The sequence below is a fragment of the Lissotriton helveticus genome, chromosome 8 (genome assembly GCF_964261635.1).
Source record: "Lissotriton helveticus chromosome 8, aLisHel1.1, whole genome shotgun sequence".
Lineage (NCBI taxonomy): Eukaryota > Metazoa > Chordata > Amphibia > Caudata > Salamandridae > Lissotriton > Lissotriton helveticus.
In genome coordinates, this window is record NC_136069.1 from 5,946,295 (window position 1) to 5,961,140 (window position 14,846).

At 49.4% G+C, this 14,846-nt stretch overlaps 1 protein-coding gene across 5 annotated transcripts in view; it reads right to left on the reverse strand.

The window, feature by feature from the left end:
- The window catches only part of SPAG17 (sperm associated antigen 17), a 1,244,773-nt gene that overhangs the window by 241,864 nt on the left and 988,063 nt on the right, over positions 1–14,846 (reverse strand). For all 5 annotated transcript variants that reach the window (XM_078656351.1, XM_078656349.1, XM_078656348.1 and 2 more), the window contains one exon: positions 2,376–2,530. In XM_078656351.1, coding sequence (XP_078512477.1) covers positions 2,376–2,530 — 155 coding nt within the window. The remainder of the gene's footprint in view (positions 1–2,375; positions 2,531–14,846) is intronic.

Consider the following 14,846-nt stretch of genomic DNA (forward strand, 5'->3'; position numbering starts at 1 on the left):
CGGGAAGAACCCGATGATGAAGCATGACACCAAGGTACCTTTTGGTAGGTGAGGGTTATTTTAAGAAACTCCATTGCTTTCCCATGCGAGTAACCAAACAGTTCACATGGGTTAAGTTACTTTTTGGAAGGTTAGCACATTATTTTGTACATTCTGAGTGGACTCTTTTTGTTTTTTCATAACTTACAGAGGAGATTGAGTCCATGGCTGATCTATCTCTTCACTCCCTTTGTTTTTTTATTTAAAATGAAGTGGGGCAGAGTAGAGTAGAGTGCAGTGGTGTAGAGTAGAGTGGTATAGAGCACATTGGTGTAGAGTACAGTGGTGCAGAGTAAAGTGAATTGGAGTAGAGTGCAGTGGTGTAGAGCACATTGGTGTAGAGTACAGTGGTGCAGAGTAAAGTGAATTGGAGTAGAGTGCAGTGGTGTAGAGTAGAGTGGTATAGAGCACATTGGTGTAGAGTACAGTGGTGCAGAGTAAAGTGAATTGGAGTAGAGTGCAGTGGTGTAGAGTAGAGTGGCATAGAGCACATTGGTGTAGAGTACAGTGGTGCAGAGTAAAGTGAATTGGAGTAGAGTGCAGTGGTGTAGAGTAAACTGCTTCAGAGTAGAGTGAAGTGGCGTAAGGTGGAGTGGTGCAGAGTAGAGTGCATTGGCATAGTGTAGAGTGGTATAGAATAATGACATAAAGTGGTGTGGAGTGCAGTGTCATAGAGTGCAGGAGCGTATAGTATGTTGGCAAAGAGTGCAGTGGTGTAGAGTGGAGTGGCCTAGACTGGAGTGATGTAGAGTGAAGTAGCGAAGAGTGCAGTGGTGTAGAGTAGATTAGAGTGGTGTACAGTTGATTGGCATGGAGAGCAGGGGCATAGAGTGGAGTGGTACAGAGAAGAGTGCACTGGGGTAGAGTGAATTGGCATAGAGTGCAGTGGTGTAGAGTGGAGTGGCGTAGAGTGGAGTGGTCTATACTGGAGTGGTGTAGAATGAAGTGACGAAGAGTGCAGTACTGTAGAGTGCATTGGTAAGAAGTAGAGTGGTACACAGTAGAGCAGAGAGGCATAGAGTCTAGAAGAGTGCAGTGGCATAGAGTGGATTAGGGTGCAGTGGTGTGGAGTAAAATGAAGTTGTGCAGAGTAAAGTGGAGTGGTGCGGAGTAGAGTGGAGTGGAGTGGTGCAGAGTGGAGTGGTGCAGAGTAGGGTTGAGTGGAGTATGCACGGTGTGGTAGTGCACTGCCATTACAGACAACACATTTTAAATTGAAATGACCATTACATCTCCACAGACATACATATAAAACTAAGCAGTGCACAAACGATAATGTGCAGAAATGGCATCACCTAGTGTATTGCTTTGTTTTGATCATATTAAAGTATTTGCTTCCAACACATTTCAGTATTAACAGAAAATGTGCTTCATTTCTGCTTTGCTAATTCCGATATATTCTAAAATACTTGCAGTATATTTAAACATCGTGTGCTAGGAAGAAAAAAAATCCTCTACCCCAATTATCCAGCAAGATTGTCACATATATCCCCCCACTTTGAAGTCAGAGAAAGAAATGTAAGGTCCCTTGAAGGACAGAGCCCTGACATCTGACCCGCGTCTTTGAAACGCACAGTACAGGTGGCACAAAAGGAGCAAGATGTACAGAAAGGAACACTCGTGTGTGTGTGAAGAGGCTCTGCTCCTTGGGAGGGACAAACTCGCGTGGACAGCCGAAAACAAACCGAACAAGCAAATAGAAAGCCAGAAAATGCGAGTTACAAACCACAAAGCCAATGGTATGTTATGAACAGAATGCATTTCCAGGAAAGCTTTCTGAATGTTCCCAAGATGTTTTTAGCGGACCAGACAGCTGTGATGTTTGGTAGGCTTTGACCTAAAAACATCTGAGGGTAGCTATTCACTGATCAGTGCTATTGGGCACGGAAAGGAAAGAACTAACGTCAGCACATTGAGTGGTGCCTATATAGGTACTGAGCATGTCCTTTCTGGTGTGGACGATGCCAACACAGAGCCGAATGATGACCCCTACTGGTGTGCAGGGGTACTGCTTAAAAACATCTGGAGCCAGCTGACACTAGGGGAATATTCAAGGGTAAGGAATCTGTGGCTAGAAGCCTCTATCAGTTGGTCAAATCGAACAAAGGATATATGGTTTGTACCAAACTAGGTGTGCCACACTACGCAAAACTGCACTCGTAAACACTCCATCTCAGCTTATTGCACCCCTTAGTACAACACGCTCCACCTGCTACACAAACTATGTTCACCACAGTGATTGCAACATACATCTCTGGAGAAGACCGTCAACCAGCTGGATCCAGGATGGACAGACCATTCCGTCCAATGGCCGCATTCGGGTAGGCAGCACTTACCTCATACACTCCTTTGGGTTTGGCCAGTACAGCTGTCCGATCTCCAAAGGTAACATAGACGCTATTCTCCTCACAGTTCACAATGACGGTCGCAAAGTCCTGGTTCTCCACTCGTATAAACTTTCCTCTACGTATTATAGTCTGTGGTTTTTCACCTGAGGGAGAAGGCAAGTTAAAATAAACGTGATATTTGTAACTTTGTATCTGTTCCATGCTTTTCAGTTTTAAACATTGTTATGCTTACAGTGACAAATCATTTATTATTCTGTTATTGTTTCTGAATATTATAAATTCATTAATTATATATTGCTCTCCTCCCCTGCCCCTTCCCCCTTTTGTTTTAATACTATGCATACTCTTTTATGTGTAAAGCTTGATAGCTATAATACTCTTATATTTTTGTTATCCTTACACCTTTTATGTCCATTTGTGATTTGTGTAATTTTCATTACATTGCTGTTCTTTTTTCTGTTATCTCTCAATAAACTCAAACTTAAAAAAATTTTTTTTTTAAATAAACATGGGAACCGGCAGACTTCAAGGAATTGCAGTAATGGATTTCTGGGGCACATTTGCAAACTACTGATAAAGGAAAAATCAAGCATTTATTAAGATAAATGTCATGGCAAGAAGTGTGCGCTCTATGTAGAAGAAAGCATTCCCTTGTGATTTCTCACCTGCAGGTGCCTCATGCATAAAAGAACAAGTTACTTACCTTTGGTAACATAATATATCTGTTAGAGACATAAATTAGTTATAGATTCCTTACCTTGTGAACTACTCCAGGCGTCAGACTGGATCCAGAGAAATGTTTTCTTCATCAGCAGTACCTCTGCGCGTCGAAAGGTGGCGTCGGTCGGCTCCGCGTTCGTTGTTGGCGTAGTGGTCGCCGGGTTGACGTCACGGCAGCTACTTAGATGCCGCCCTCGCGCCCTGACGTCAGTTCTTATACACGACATTCCACGCAGGAAGCGCAGAGCCATGGAAGACACTTACCACTGGTGCACAAAACTAGGGCCCTGAAGGAAGTCTTTAACCCTAGAAGTCAGTTTACAGAACGGGGAGGATGGGTGGGGCGGTAAGGAATTGATAACTAATCTATGTCTCTTACAGATATATTGTTACCAAAGGGAAATAACTTGTTTATCTAAAAGAGACAATTAGTTATAGATTCCTTACCTTAGAATAGCTACCCCAGCAATACCAACCCCGGAGGTGGGTCTGCGAATCAAGTTCATACCAGAAATTCCTGGATAACAGAACGGCCAAAGAAGCCATCCCTCCGGACTTGGATGTACAAACAGTAGTGCTTTGTAAATGCCCACGTAGCTGCCTGACAGATGTCATTGAGAGGAACACCACGTCCCAAAGCAGTAGTAGCTGGTCCGCCCTGGTGGAATGGACGCACAGTCCCATTGGAGGCTCCTTCTTTGCCAATGAATAGCAAGCTTTGATGCACAAAACAACCCATCAAGAGATGATCCATTTGTGCACGGCCCAACCTTTTTTGGCGCCCACGTAGCCGACAAAGAGCTGGTCATCCACCCAGAATCGTTTTGTGCGATCCAAATAAAATGAAAGCACACATTTTGGATCCAGACGATGGAGTCTCTCTTCCTCCTTAGAAGGATGTGGAGGCGGAAAAAAGGTGGGCAAAGTGATGGTTTGACCAATGTAGAAAGAATTAACCACCAAGAGAAGAAAAAAGGAAGGTCTGGTTCTTAGGACAACCTTGTCCGGATGAACAGCCAGAGAAGGAGGTTTTAAAGAAAGATCTTGGAGCTCACTCACCCTGCGAGCAGAGGCGCTGGCAACCAGAAAGGCAGTCTTTAAATAGATGAGTAATGCTCCTAAGAAAGTGATTTACAACAGGGGACTTGAAAAGAGAAGGCTGATCAGGAAGCCTAAGAAAGGCTGAAATGGCAGAGAGGTAGCCCTTAATAGTGCCCAGAGCAGAGCCCTGCTGGGCCAGAGAAAAAAGGAAAAAGAGAAACTCAGAAAGATGGGCAAAAGGGGGATCCACAGCATTTGCTGTGCACCATGCCACAAATTTGATCCATCTACAGGTGTATCCTGTCTTAGTGGAGAGACGCCTGGCTGCCAAGATAACATCACAGACTTCAGGAGGCAGGTCAAAAGCCGTCAAATGCCGCTGCTCAATCTCCACACAAGGAGGTGGAGGCTGGACAGGTTCGGGTGGAGGACCGTCCCCTGCTGCTGCGACAGAAGATCCTCCCAAAGAGGCAGTCTGATCAGAGGTTCGATGGCCATGTGTAGCAGCTCGGTATACCAGACTCTTCGTACCCAATACAGAGCCACAAGATTGACTTGGGCCCAGTCACGCTTGATCTTCTTCAGCACTCTGGGCAGTAGTGGTATAGGCGGAAAAGCATATAGAAGGTCGCAATTACACTTGCGGCGAAAAGCGTCGCCTAGCCACCTGGAAATTCCAATTGCGCGTTCTGTTCGGTGGCGAATAGATCTAACCAAGGCTCTCCCCACTGCTGAAAGAGACCTTGCATCACCTCCGAGTTAAGACGCCATTCGTGATCCATCAAACAGCTGCGGCTGAGTTCGTCCGTCCTGACGTTCAGTGAACCTGCCAGGTGTTGAACCACCAGGGATATGCCCTGATGTTCCAGCCATGCCCAGAGACGGAGAGCCTCTTGACATAGGGTCCACGACCCCACCCGCCCTGTTTGTTGCAGTACCACATGGCAGTTATATTGTCCGTGAACACATGCACTACTTTTCCCCGGACAGAGGGAAGGAATGCTTTTAATGCAAGACAGATTGCCTGAAGCTCCAGAAGGTTGATGTGGAGCCCGGATTCCGCCAGAGACCAGAGGACTCTGGTCTCCGCCTCTCCCATGTGGCCGCCCCAACCCAGAAGTGATGCATCCGTCACCACTGTGTATTCTGGTTGGGGAAGGGAGAGGGATCTGCAGAGCCCACATATGCCACCAGGCATGATCTATCAGCAGGATGGAGGAGGTCATGGGGCCTCAGGGTCATTCTGACCAAAACCCGGGATAGAGGCTGAAAGATCGGAATGATAGTGGAATATCCCGGACTCGCTGCTCAGGAGGATAAACCACAGACTGCGTCATGTCCAGAACCACTCTGATGAAAAGGAGCTTCTGAGAGGGAGTCAGGTGTGACTTTGGCACGTTGATAGTGAACCCTAGTGAATGCAGGTGGTCCGCCGTAGTCTGGAGAAGGGAGACAAATGTCTGGGGCTAGCCTGCCTTCAACAGCCAGTCGTCGAGATAGGGGAAGACTGGAACCCTTGACCTGCGCAGATGGGCTGCAATCACCGCCATCACTTTCGTGAACACCTGAGGGGTGCTGGTAAGGCCAAAGGGTAGCACAGCAAACTGAACGTGCTCGTGGGCTACCGTGAACCACAGGTAACGCCGGTGGGCTGGCAGGACGGGGATGTGAAAATAAGCGTCCTGCAAGTCCATCACTACCATCCAGTCTCCATGGTCGAGATCAGACAGGACCTTAGCTAGCGTCAACATTTTGAACTACTCCTTCCGGAGGAACCAGTTGACGTTCCTGAGATCTAAGATAGGACGCAGGCCTTTGTCCTTCTTGGGCATCAGAAAGTAGTGGGAATAGCAACCAAGACCAACTTCTGGGGCAATAACTCACTTGATGGCTCCATTGGCCAAGAGAGCCATAACTTCCTTTTGGAGAAGGGCCAGATGAGCCTCCGACATGCCATGGTACTGAGGTTGCATGGATGGAGGGGTAGTCTTGAAGGGGAGGGAGTAGTCCCTTCGGACGATCTGCAAAACCCACCTGTCCGACGTGATGGTGCGCCAGTGGGGGGGGGGTGATGACAAATTGTGCCACCCACTGGCGATTGGTGGCCCTGAAAAGTCAGACTAGGAGGGCTTGGAGGCGGTGGTGGACTGGCCCGCTGGCTAGCCCCCAGACCCATGACGGTGCAGGGTCTGATTAGCGTGCGCCGGCCTGTGGCTCTGGGTGGAACATTGCGGGGCACCCCTTCCGTAGCCAGGAAAGGGGCAAAAGGCAGACTGTGCAGGATGGGTGGTGGAGAGGCCCAAGGACTTGGCCGTAGCCCGAGAGTCCTTGAAGCGCTCTAGTGCACTGTCTGCCTTGTCGCCGAATAGGCGATGGCCATTAAATGGCATGTCCATCAGGGTACTTTGGACATCCCAGAGAAACCAGTCGACCTCAGCCAGCAGTAGCATCGAAGGGCTACCGACGTTGAAATTGTTCTGCTTAGCAAGTCGGCAGTGTCCAGACCACAACGAATCGTAAACTTCGCTGCATCTCTCCCTCGGCAACAGCACGGGAGAGCACTGCCCGGGCCTCCTCCAGGCACTGAGGCAGCACCTGCGCCACCATATCACACACGGAGTGAGTGTAACGGCCCAACAGACATGCAGTGTTTAGAGACCGCAGTCCCAAGCTGGAGGTAGAAAACATCTTCTTCCCAAGATGGTCCAGCTTTTTGGATCCCCTACCAGGTGGTGCAGTAGGAAAGGCGCCGCCTTTGGACGTGGAGGCTTGGACCACCAAGCTCTCAGGGGTGGTGTGTTGGGAAAGGAAAATGGGGTCGCCCGGTTCTGGGCGGTGGCGTCGGGTAATCATCCTATCCACTGGAGCCCCAGTGTTGGGCCTGGACCAGGTGCCCAAAAGGACGTCAGTGAGGGCTTCATTGAACAGCAGCAGGGGCTACGTAGGGCTCGATGCCAGCTGCAGCACCTCTGTCAGGAGGTTAGTCCTGACTACCACCGTAGGTAGCTGGAGGTTGAGAGCCTTGGCTGCCCTACATAACACCACTGCTTAAGACACTCCCTCCTCCGTAGCCACGATAGGAGGAGACAACATGCCAAGGTCTGGGGAGATATCCAAACCACCGGAACCCCCAACTCCTCTCTCCAGTTCGTATTATACTCTAACTGGTCAGTCAAAGGGTATGCAGACCCCTCCCAGTCCTCCTCAGGTTGCCAATCTGGCCTAAAACAACCAGAGTAGAACAAGGGTATAAAAATTCCTGTCGGCACCAGATCCTGCGTCGGTTGACGCAGGTCCGGCTCCGTGTCTACGTCAGGTGGAGGCTGGGGTCGACGCCGGCTGGGGACACAACCGGCGTCAGTAGCGGGCGTGGTGCCAGTGTAGTCGGCGCCGGTGGAGGTGTTACAAGGTCGATCAGCGCCGATCCGGATCCAGGGCTGGATCCAAGGGGGCCCTGTGGTGCTGGGGAGCCACAGGCGTCGAAGGCCCAGGGTCCCCAGTTGAGTCTGCGGGACCTGCAGGCACTCCGGCGGAGTTGGGCTGTCCGAAGATGGCATGCACCGCTTCGTAGAAACTCCGAAACTGAGCAGGGGTTGTTCAGGGTCCTGGAAAGGGAGGCAAACTCTGAGCCGACTCTTCGACTCTGCACCCGGAGCCGTGGGAGGAGCACCACCCGCATCCCTCATCACGTCGGCTGACGGACAGGGAAAAGTTTATGAGCGACTGTGCTTCTTCGACTTCTTCTTGTGCTTCAACTTACCAGAGGAGTGCGAAGACTTCGAAGATGAGTGGTGATGGTGGCTCCGCGACTGGTCCATCAATCTCCCGTGAGACGAGGACCTCGAACGGCGCGGAACGGACTGCTGGAACTCATGAAGCTTTTGGGACCCATCCCGCAAAGACTTCGGATTCATGGTCTGGCAGTCAGAACATGACTTGGGGTCATGGTCATGATCCAAGCACCACAAGCACACGCGGTGCGGATCCGTCACCGACATCAGTTTTCGGGAGGACCCACAAGCCTTGAAACCGGGCATGCCTCGCATGCACCAGGAGTTGATCTTCCTAAAAAATGGTGTCTGCAAAAGTTGCAAAAGATTCAGTCAAAGAGTGACTGGACGTACCGCTCTCTCCGGATCTTAGCTGGCTGGCGCGGAAAAAGAAGGAACTGACGTCAGTGCATGAGGGCTGCGTCTAAGTAGCTGCCACAACGTCATCCCGGCGACCACGACTCCAACGACGAACGCGGAGCCGACTGACGCCACCTTTTGATGTGCAGAGGTACTGCTGATGAAGAAAAAAAATTGCTGGATTCAGTCTGGCGCCTGGGGGTAATTCATAAGGTAAGGAATCTATAACTAATTGTCTCTTTCAGATATAAAAAGTTGCAGCAGTAAATCTTCCTGAAAACTAGATTTCTAAAGTGATGTGATTCATGTAACTCCTCCAAACCTTATCTAACAGTAAAATTATGGAGGATCTCCAGAACCACCACACAGATCATTAACTCCAGAAAAGCCTCAGAGACTTTACCAAAACCAGGTATTATCAGTAAATGTCATTGATGTCTACGTTCCTTGTGGTCTACCGTTACAACTGATGTCAGTCAAGAGCGGGGTGCTCTGCCACACTGAGTGGGGGCAGCCTGTGGGCCTCAGTGAAAGGTATGCTTCAAACATCTGGGTTGGTGGTGTTATGTACAGTTTGATGCATTTGTAAACATAAAGCTTGTTTTCATCCCCTCTGGTTGTCTTGTTCTTGTGGCACTGAAGACCAGAACCCTACATAGTTCCTTCTGTTTTGTGATGCAACGCTTGCTGCTCAAGGACCTGTAAAGCGGGGAATCCTCAGAGGTGGGAGATGAGTGATTGCTCTGTGGGTTCAGAGAATCTCTATCATTTATAGATTCACTCAGTCACTGAACAATGCACATCTTATGTACTAGATTCCTTCACTGATAGATTTGATGGTCTGTGTCCTCCCCTTCTTGTTAAGTATTCTATATTTAGATCCTTGTGGCTCTCACTGGTGATGTTCTTCAAGCCCTCCACCCCAGGACCTGATATCTGGACCTATGAACACCAGTGATGGAGTCCTCATTGAGGTGCAGGACACTAGAAACTTAAAGTCCTTTCTGTTCCCCGTGTTATGTCTTGCTCTTAATATGTCTCAGTGGACTTATTTTCTGACACTGCTTGGCCATTTTGAGTGTCTCACAGGTACCTGAACTAGATGCCCCTTTCTTAAAATATATATATATTTTTTTATCTTACATGTACGATTGCTTTCTTGCTTTATTTCCTTTGCCTCACCTAACATCTGTCTTTCAAATTGTTAAAGTTTCTTGGTTTCATTACATTTCACAAGCACTCAACGGTATATTGTGGTAACATTTGGAAGAAGACACGACTTGACTTCCTGCCGGTGACAGTTATGAATATGCCTAAAAAGCAGCACTTCTAGAGGAACAAGTTCATCTCCTTCACTGACCTCTTTCTAATACATTTCCATCTCCCTAAATATTCCTTACGTGAAAACCCCAGGCACCGCGGCTGAATCCAGACAACATCTCTCCAGTGCCACGATGTGCAAGGCTGGTTTACCATGGGTCCAAGAGACTCCTCGTCACAGTTTGCTACAAGCGCTAGTGACGCCTGTTCCTTACCAAACACCAAGACGGGGAGAAGAGAACACATGAGACAACTGTACGTCTGACTCATAAAGAGGGCAGACAGGAGGGACAGATGGAATCTGCAGATGTGTGCCTGTCTGTCAGAAGAACATTCTCAAAGGTAAACAATGTGTTCTTCTGTTGGATCCCAAGTACTTCAAGAATAGATCATCAAAAGAAAAGAGAGAGACAAATGAGATGTAACCCTCCAATCAGGAAATAAGATGACTACTCTGATGAACAAGTTAGTTACCTTTGGTAATACATAATCTGGTAGAAACTCTATCTAGCTGCAGATTCCTTACCTTTGAATTACCAAGGCATCAGGCTGGATCTGGAAACTTTTGCTGAGCAATAACCCTTCTGCGCGGCGTCAAGTGGCTCTATTCGGCTCTGCGCGATGTTGTCGGCAGCATCGGTTATGACGTTACGGTGCCTAAATAAGCATCACCCAGATGTACAGACATCAGTACTTTTTTCACGCCAGAAGTGCAGAGCCATTAAGTAACTGACGTAGTTGTGTGCCAAACTAGGGTCCTGAAAGGGGAGTAACCCTAGCCACAAAATAATAGTCCACATAGCGGGGAGGCATGGGTGGGGGCTGTAAAGAGTCTCTCCCAGATCATGCACTACCAAAGGTAAGTAACTTATTCATCTGATAGAGACTTCTAGGTGCAGATTCCTTACCTTTGAATGAGATACCCAAGCCAAAGCATCCCGGCGGTGGGTGCGGACCAATACCTTAAAATAGGAAGTCCTGTGCTGAGCGAGCAAAGTGCCCATCTCTACAGACCGGACCACCCAGGCAGCAGTGTTTTGCAAACATGTGCTATTAAGCCCACGTTGCCGCCTGGCAGATTTCTTGAACTGGGACACCCTGAGCTAAGGCCTTAGCACAGCATTTCCCCTGGTGGAATGGGTGCTTAATCCCTCAGGGGGCTGCTTCTTTGCCAGGGCATTGCAGATCTTCATGCGGAGAATGACCCAGTGAGAGATGGTCTTTTTTCTGCACTGCTATTCCCTTATTTGCTCCAATGAACCCCACAAAGAGTTGGTCATCTACCACAAACTCTTTTGTGTTAAGGTAGAACGACAACACTCTATTTGGGTCCAGCTGGTGGAGACGTTCCTCTTCCTTAGAAGGATGCGTTTGAGCAAAGAAGGTGGGCAACGTGATGGACTGACCAAGATGGAAAGGGGTCCCAACATTTGGTAAAAAAGATGCTCGGTGCGTAGCACCACCTTGTCCGGAAAGGACATAAGATAAGGAGGCGAGTAAGATAATGCCTGCAGTTCACTCACCATCCGAGCCAATGTAATCGTCACCTAGAAGACTGTTTTGATGGTCAACAGCTGGAAGGGGACAATTGTGTAAAGGCTCAAGGGGAGTGCACATCGGGTAGGTGAGGACCAAATTAAGGTCCCACTGTGGAATAACAAAGGGCGTAGGTGGAAACAGATAAGCCAGCTTTTTTAGAAATGTATGCACAATGGGAGATTGGAAGAGAGAGGGCTGGTCTGGCAGCTGCAAAAAAGCAGACAGAGCAGAAAGGTGACCCTTGAGAGTTCCCAAGGCAGAGCCCTGCGTGGCAAGGGTCGGAATGAATAAAAGGACAGTAGAAGGAGAAGCAGAAAGAGGGTCAATTGGCCTTTCTTGACAGTATAAAACAAATTTCTGCCAACGGCAGGCATATACTGTCTTAGTGGAGGGCCGTCTGGCTGCCAGAATAACTGTCAGAAGGGACCTGACCTCAGACCTTCAGGAGCCGCCCCCTTACCTCGAACTGCAGCTGATGTCGCTGTGGCCAGAGACCGATCCCTCAGCAACCCGGATAATGCTTGGTCCGGGACCTCATCCTTACAGGAACACGGAGGCATGCCAGACGACAACAACCAATCAGGCCAGGCGCAGCAAGAAGAAAAGGCGGAACAGGAAGAAGAACGTGGTAACGTTGTGGAACGCGGAAGAGAGAGGAGTCGCGAGGAGCCGAGGATACCAAGCCGGAGAAGACGCGAGGATGAGGCGAGGAGTCCGGGAGAACCACGGAAGGAGTCGCGGAAGACGAGGAGTGGTGTGAGGAGTGGTGGATTCCTCCAGGGAGGACGTGAACTCCACCGTAACTCAGGAGCGTTATGGCCTGGACGGTGAGTGACACCGCACACAAGCTTAGGGCTCAAAGAGAAAGGAATCGGGTGGGAGTTCGAGGGAGTGGGGTGGACGGGCGAGAAGGTATGGGCCACTAAAGCAGCTTTGGCACTATTCTAAGGAGCAGTTGTGTGTTTTTTTTTTGGCACCATCCCATTTCGTCCCCCCCCCCTAAAAAATTTCTGCTTTATCACCTCCGCTCCCTGTGACACGAAATTCCTTGTGGTCTAAAGGGTCAAGAGAGAGAAGTATCCGCTCTAATCTAAGGAGACGGTGTAATGAGTATTCTCTCTGACATTTCCTGACCATACTTCACATACACTGAGTGTGGTGAAGGTCTCTGGAGAAACGCTCAATACCCTAAAATCCGAGTAGTACAGTGTACTTTCCTTGAGCTTCCTGGGGGCCAACGGACATACTGAACATCCTCTGTCAAAACCACGGAGGAGACGAACCAAGGGACAGTGGTCTAGTACCAAGACTATGCACAGAGGATATACTTTTCACCAATACCTTTAATAAAATACAGCCATTGATAAGCCAATCAAGCATCCAAGTTTCTATTCCTGCCCATCCCTCCCACAATAACATTATATACTTTGGAGGAAGGTCAAAAGCCATCAACTGCCTCTGCTCAATCTCCACGCATGGAGGTGCAGAGTTGACAGTTTCGGGTTGAGAACCCTCCCCTGCTGCTGCAACAGAAGATCCTCCTCAAAGGAAAGCCTGTTCGGAGGATTGATGCTCATTCTCAGAAGCACTTGTTATCAGACTCTTCTTGCCCAGTCCGGAGCCACAAGAATGACTTAGGCCTGTTGCTCCTGATCTCCTTCAGAACCCTGGGCAGGAATGGTATAGGCGGAAAAGCATACAGCAGGCCTGAGCTCCACTTGCGACGAAAAGCGTTGCAGAGCGATAGCTGCCTTGAAAACTCAAGCACGCAGTGCTGCTGACACTGCGCGTTTTCTTCGGAGGTGAACATATCTAACCAAGGCTCTCCCCACTGCTGAAAGAGACCCGCGGCACCTCCGACCATTCATGATCTGCTAGGCATCGACAGGTAAGTTTGTCCGCCCCTGCGTTCAGAGACCATGCCAGGTGTTGAACTCCCAGGGTTGTGCCCTGCTGTTCCAGCCAAGTCCAGAGATGCAGGGCCTCTTGACAAAGAGTCTACGACCACACCGCACCTTGAGTGTTGGCGGTGGTGTTGTCCGTGAACACTTGCACCAGCTTCCCCATGAGAGAGGGAAGAAATGCCTTCAATGCCAAACAAATCGCCCGGAGCTCCAACAAATTTATGTGGAGCTCAGTCTCTGCCGGAGACCAGCATCCCCTGACCTCCACCTCTCCCAGATGGCCGCCCCTTCCCAGAAGTGATGCATCTGTCACAACTGTGAATTCTGGTTGGGGAAGGGAGAGGGGTCTGCCAATGACCCAATCACGGTTCGTCAGCCACCACTGCAGATTTCTCACAGTTCCTTCCGAGATCTGGACCACGTCTGTGAGATTCCCTCGATGCTGTGCCCATTCGGGTCCTACTACAGAGCCCGCACATGCCACCTGGCATGTTTTATGAACAGGATGCAGAAGGTCATGAGGTCCAAAAGCCTCAGAGTCAGTCTCACTGAAATCCAGGAGAGAGGCTAAAACATCAGAATCATAACCTGAATATCCTGGACTTGCTGTTCGTGAGGATAGGCCTGAAACTGCGTTGAGAACAGCTCCTATGAAAAGGAGCATCTTAGAAGGAGTCACGTGTGACTACTGCATGTTTATAGAGAACCCCAGCGAATGCAGGAGGTCCATTGTAGTCTGAAGGTGGGAGGCGACAGCCTGGGGCGAGGACGCCTTCAACAGCCAGTCGTCAAGTTAGGAGAAGGCTGACACCCTTAACCTGCGCAGATGAGCTGCGACCACCGCCATCACCTTGGTGAACACCCAAGGGGCACTGGTAAGGCCAAAGGGGAGCACGTTAGACTGGAAGTACTTGTGGCCTACCTTGAACCGCAGGTAAGACCTGTGGCCTGGCAGGATGGGAATGTGAAAATACGCAACCTGCAGGTCCAACGTTAATGTCCAGTCTTCTTGGTCTATGGCAGACAAGACCTGAGCTAGAGTGAGCATTTTGAACTTCTTCTTGAGAAAGAGATTGACGGTCCAAAGATCTAAAATAGGCCAGAGCCCTTTGTTCTTCTTTGGAATCAGAAAGTAGCGGGAATAACAGCCTCTGCCTAATTCTGAAACTGGGACCTTTTCTATAGCTCCTTTGGCCAAAAGAGCTGTAACTTCCTTTTGGAGTAACTTTAAGTGATCCTCCATCAGCTGTTCCTGATTTGGCAGTATGAGAGGAAGAAAAGAAAGAGAGGATAGGCATGGAATAGCACACCTGGATCATCTGCAAGACCCACTTGTCCGATGTGATGGATCTCCAGTGGGGGAAATGATGATGAATTCTCCCACCAACTGGAATAGTGTGGTCCTGCGGCGTCAGCCTAGGAGTGCTGGGAGGCTGCGGCTGCCGCTGCCGGGTGCAGTGTGGCTGACGACTTCTGGCCTCCATTCTGAGATTGAATGCACAGCGTCCTCACAGGGCTTGGGTAGTCTGTGCGGTGCGATGGCTAGGATAGGGCTGATATGGCTGGAAACCCCTTTTGTTGCCTCAAAAGGGGCAAAAGGAAGACTGGCCACGGGGAATGGAGGAGAGGTCCAAGGATCTAGCCGTAGATCAAGAATTCTTGAACATGACCAGGGCCGAGTCTGCCTTTTCCCTAAAAAGACGGGTTCCATCAAAGGTCATGTCCTTCAGATTGGACCAGACATCGCCTGAGAAGCCAGTTGTCCTAAACCAGGCATGGCGTCTTAAGGCCACAGTTAGTGGAAA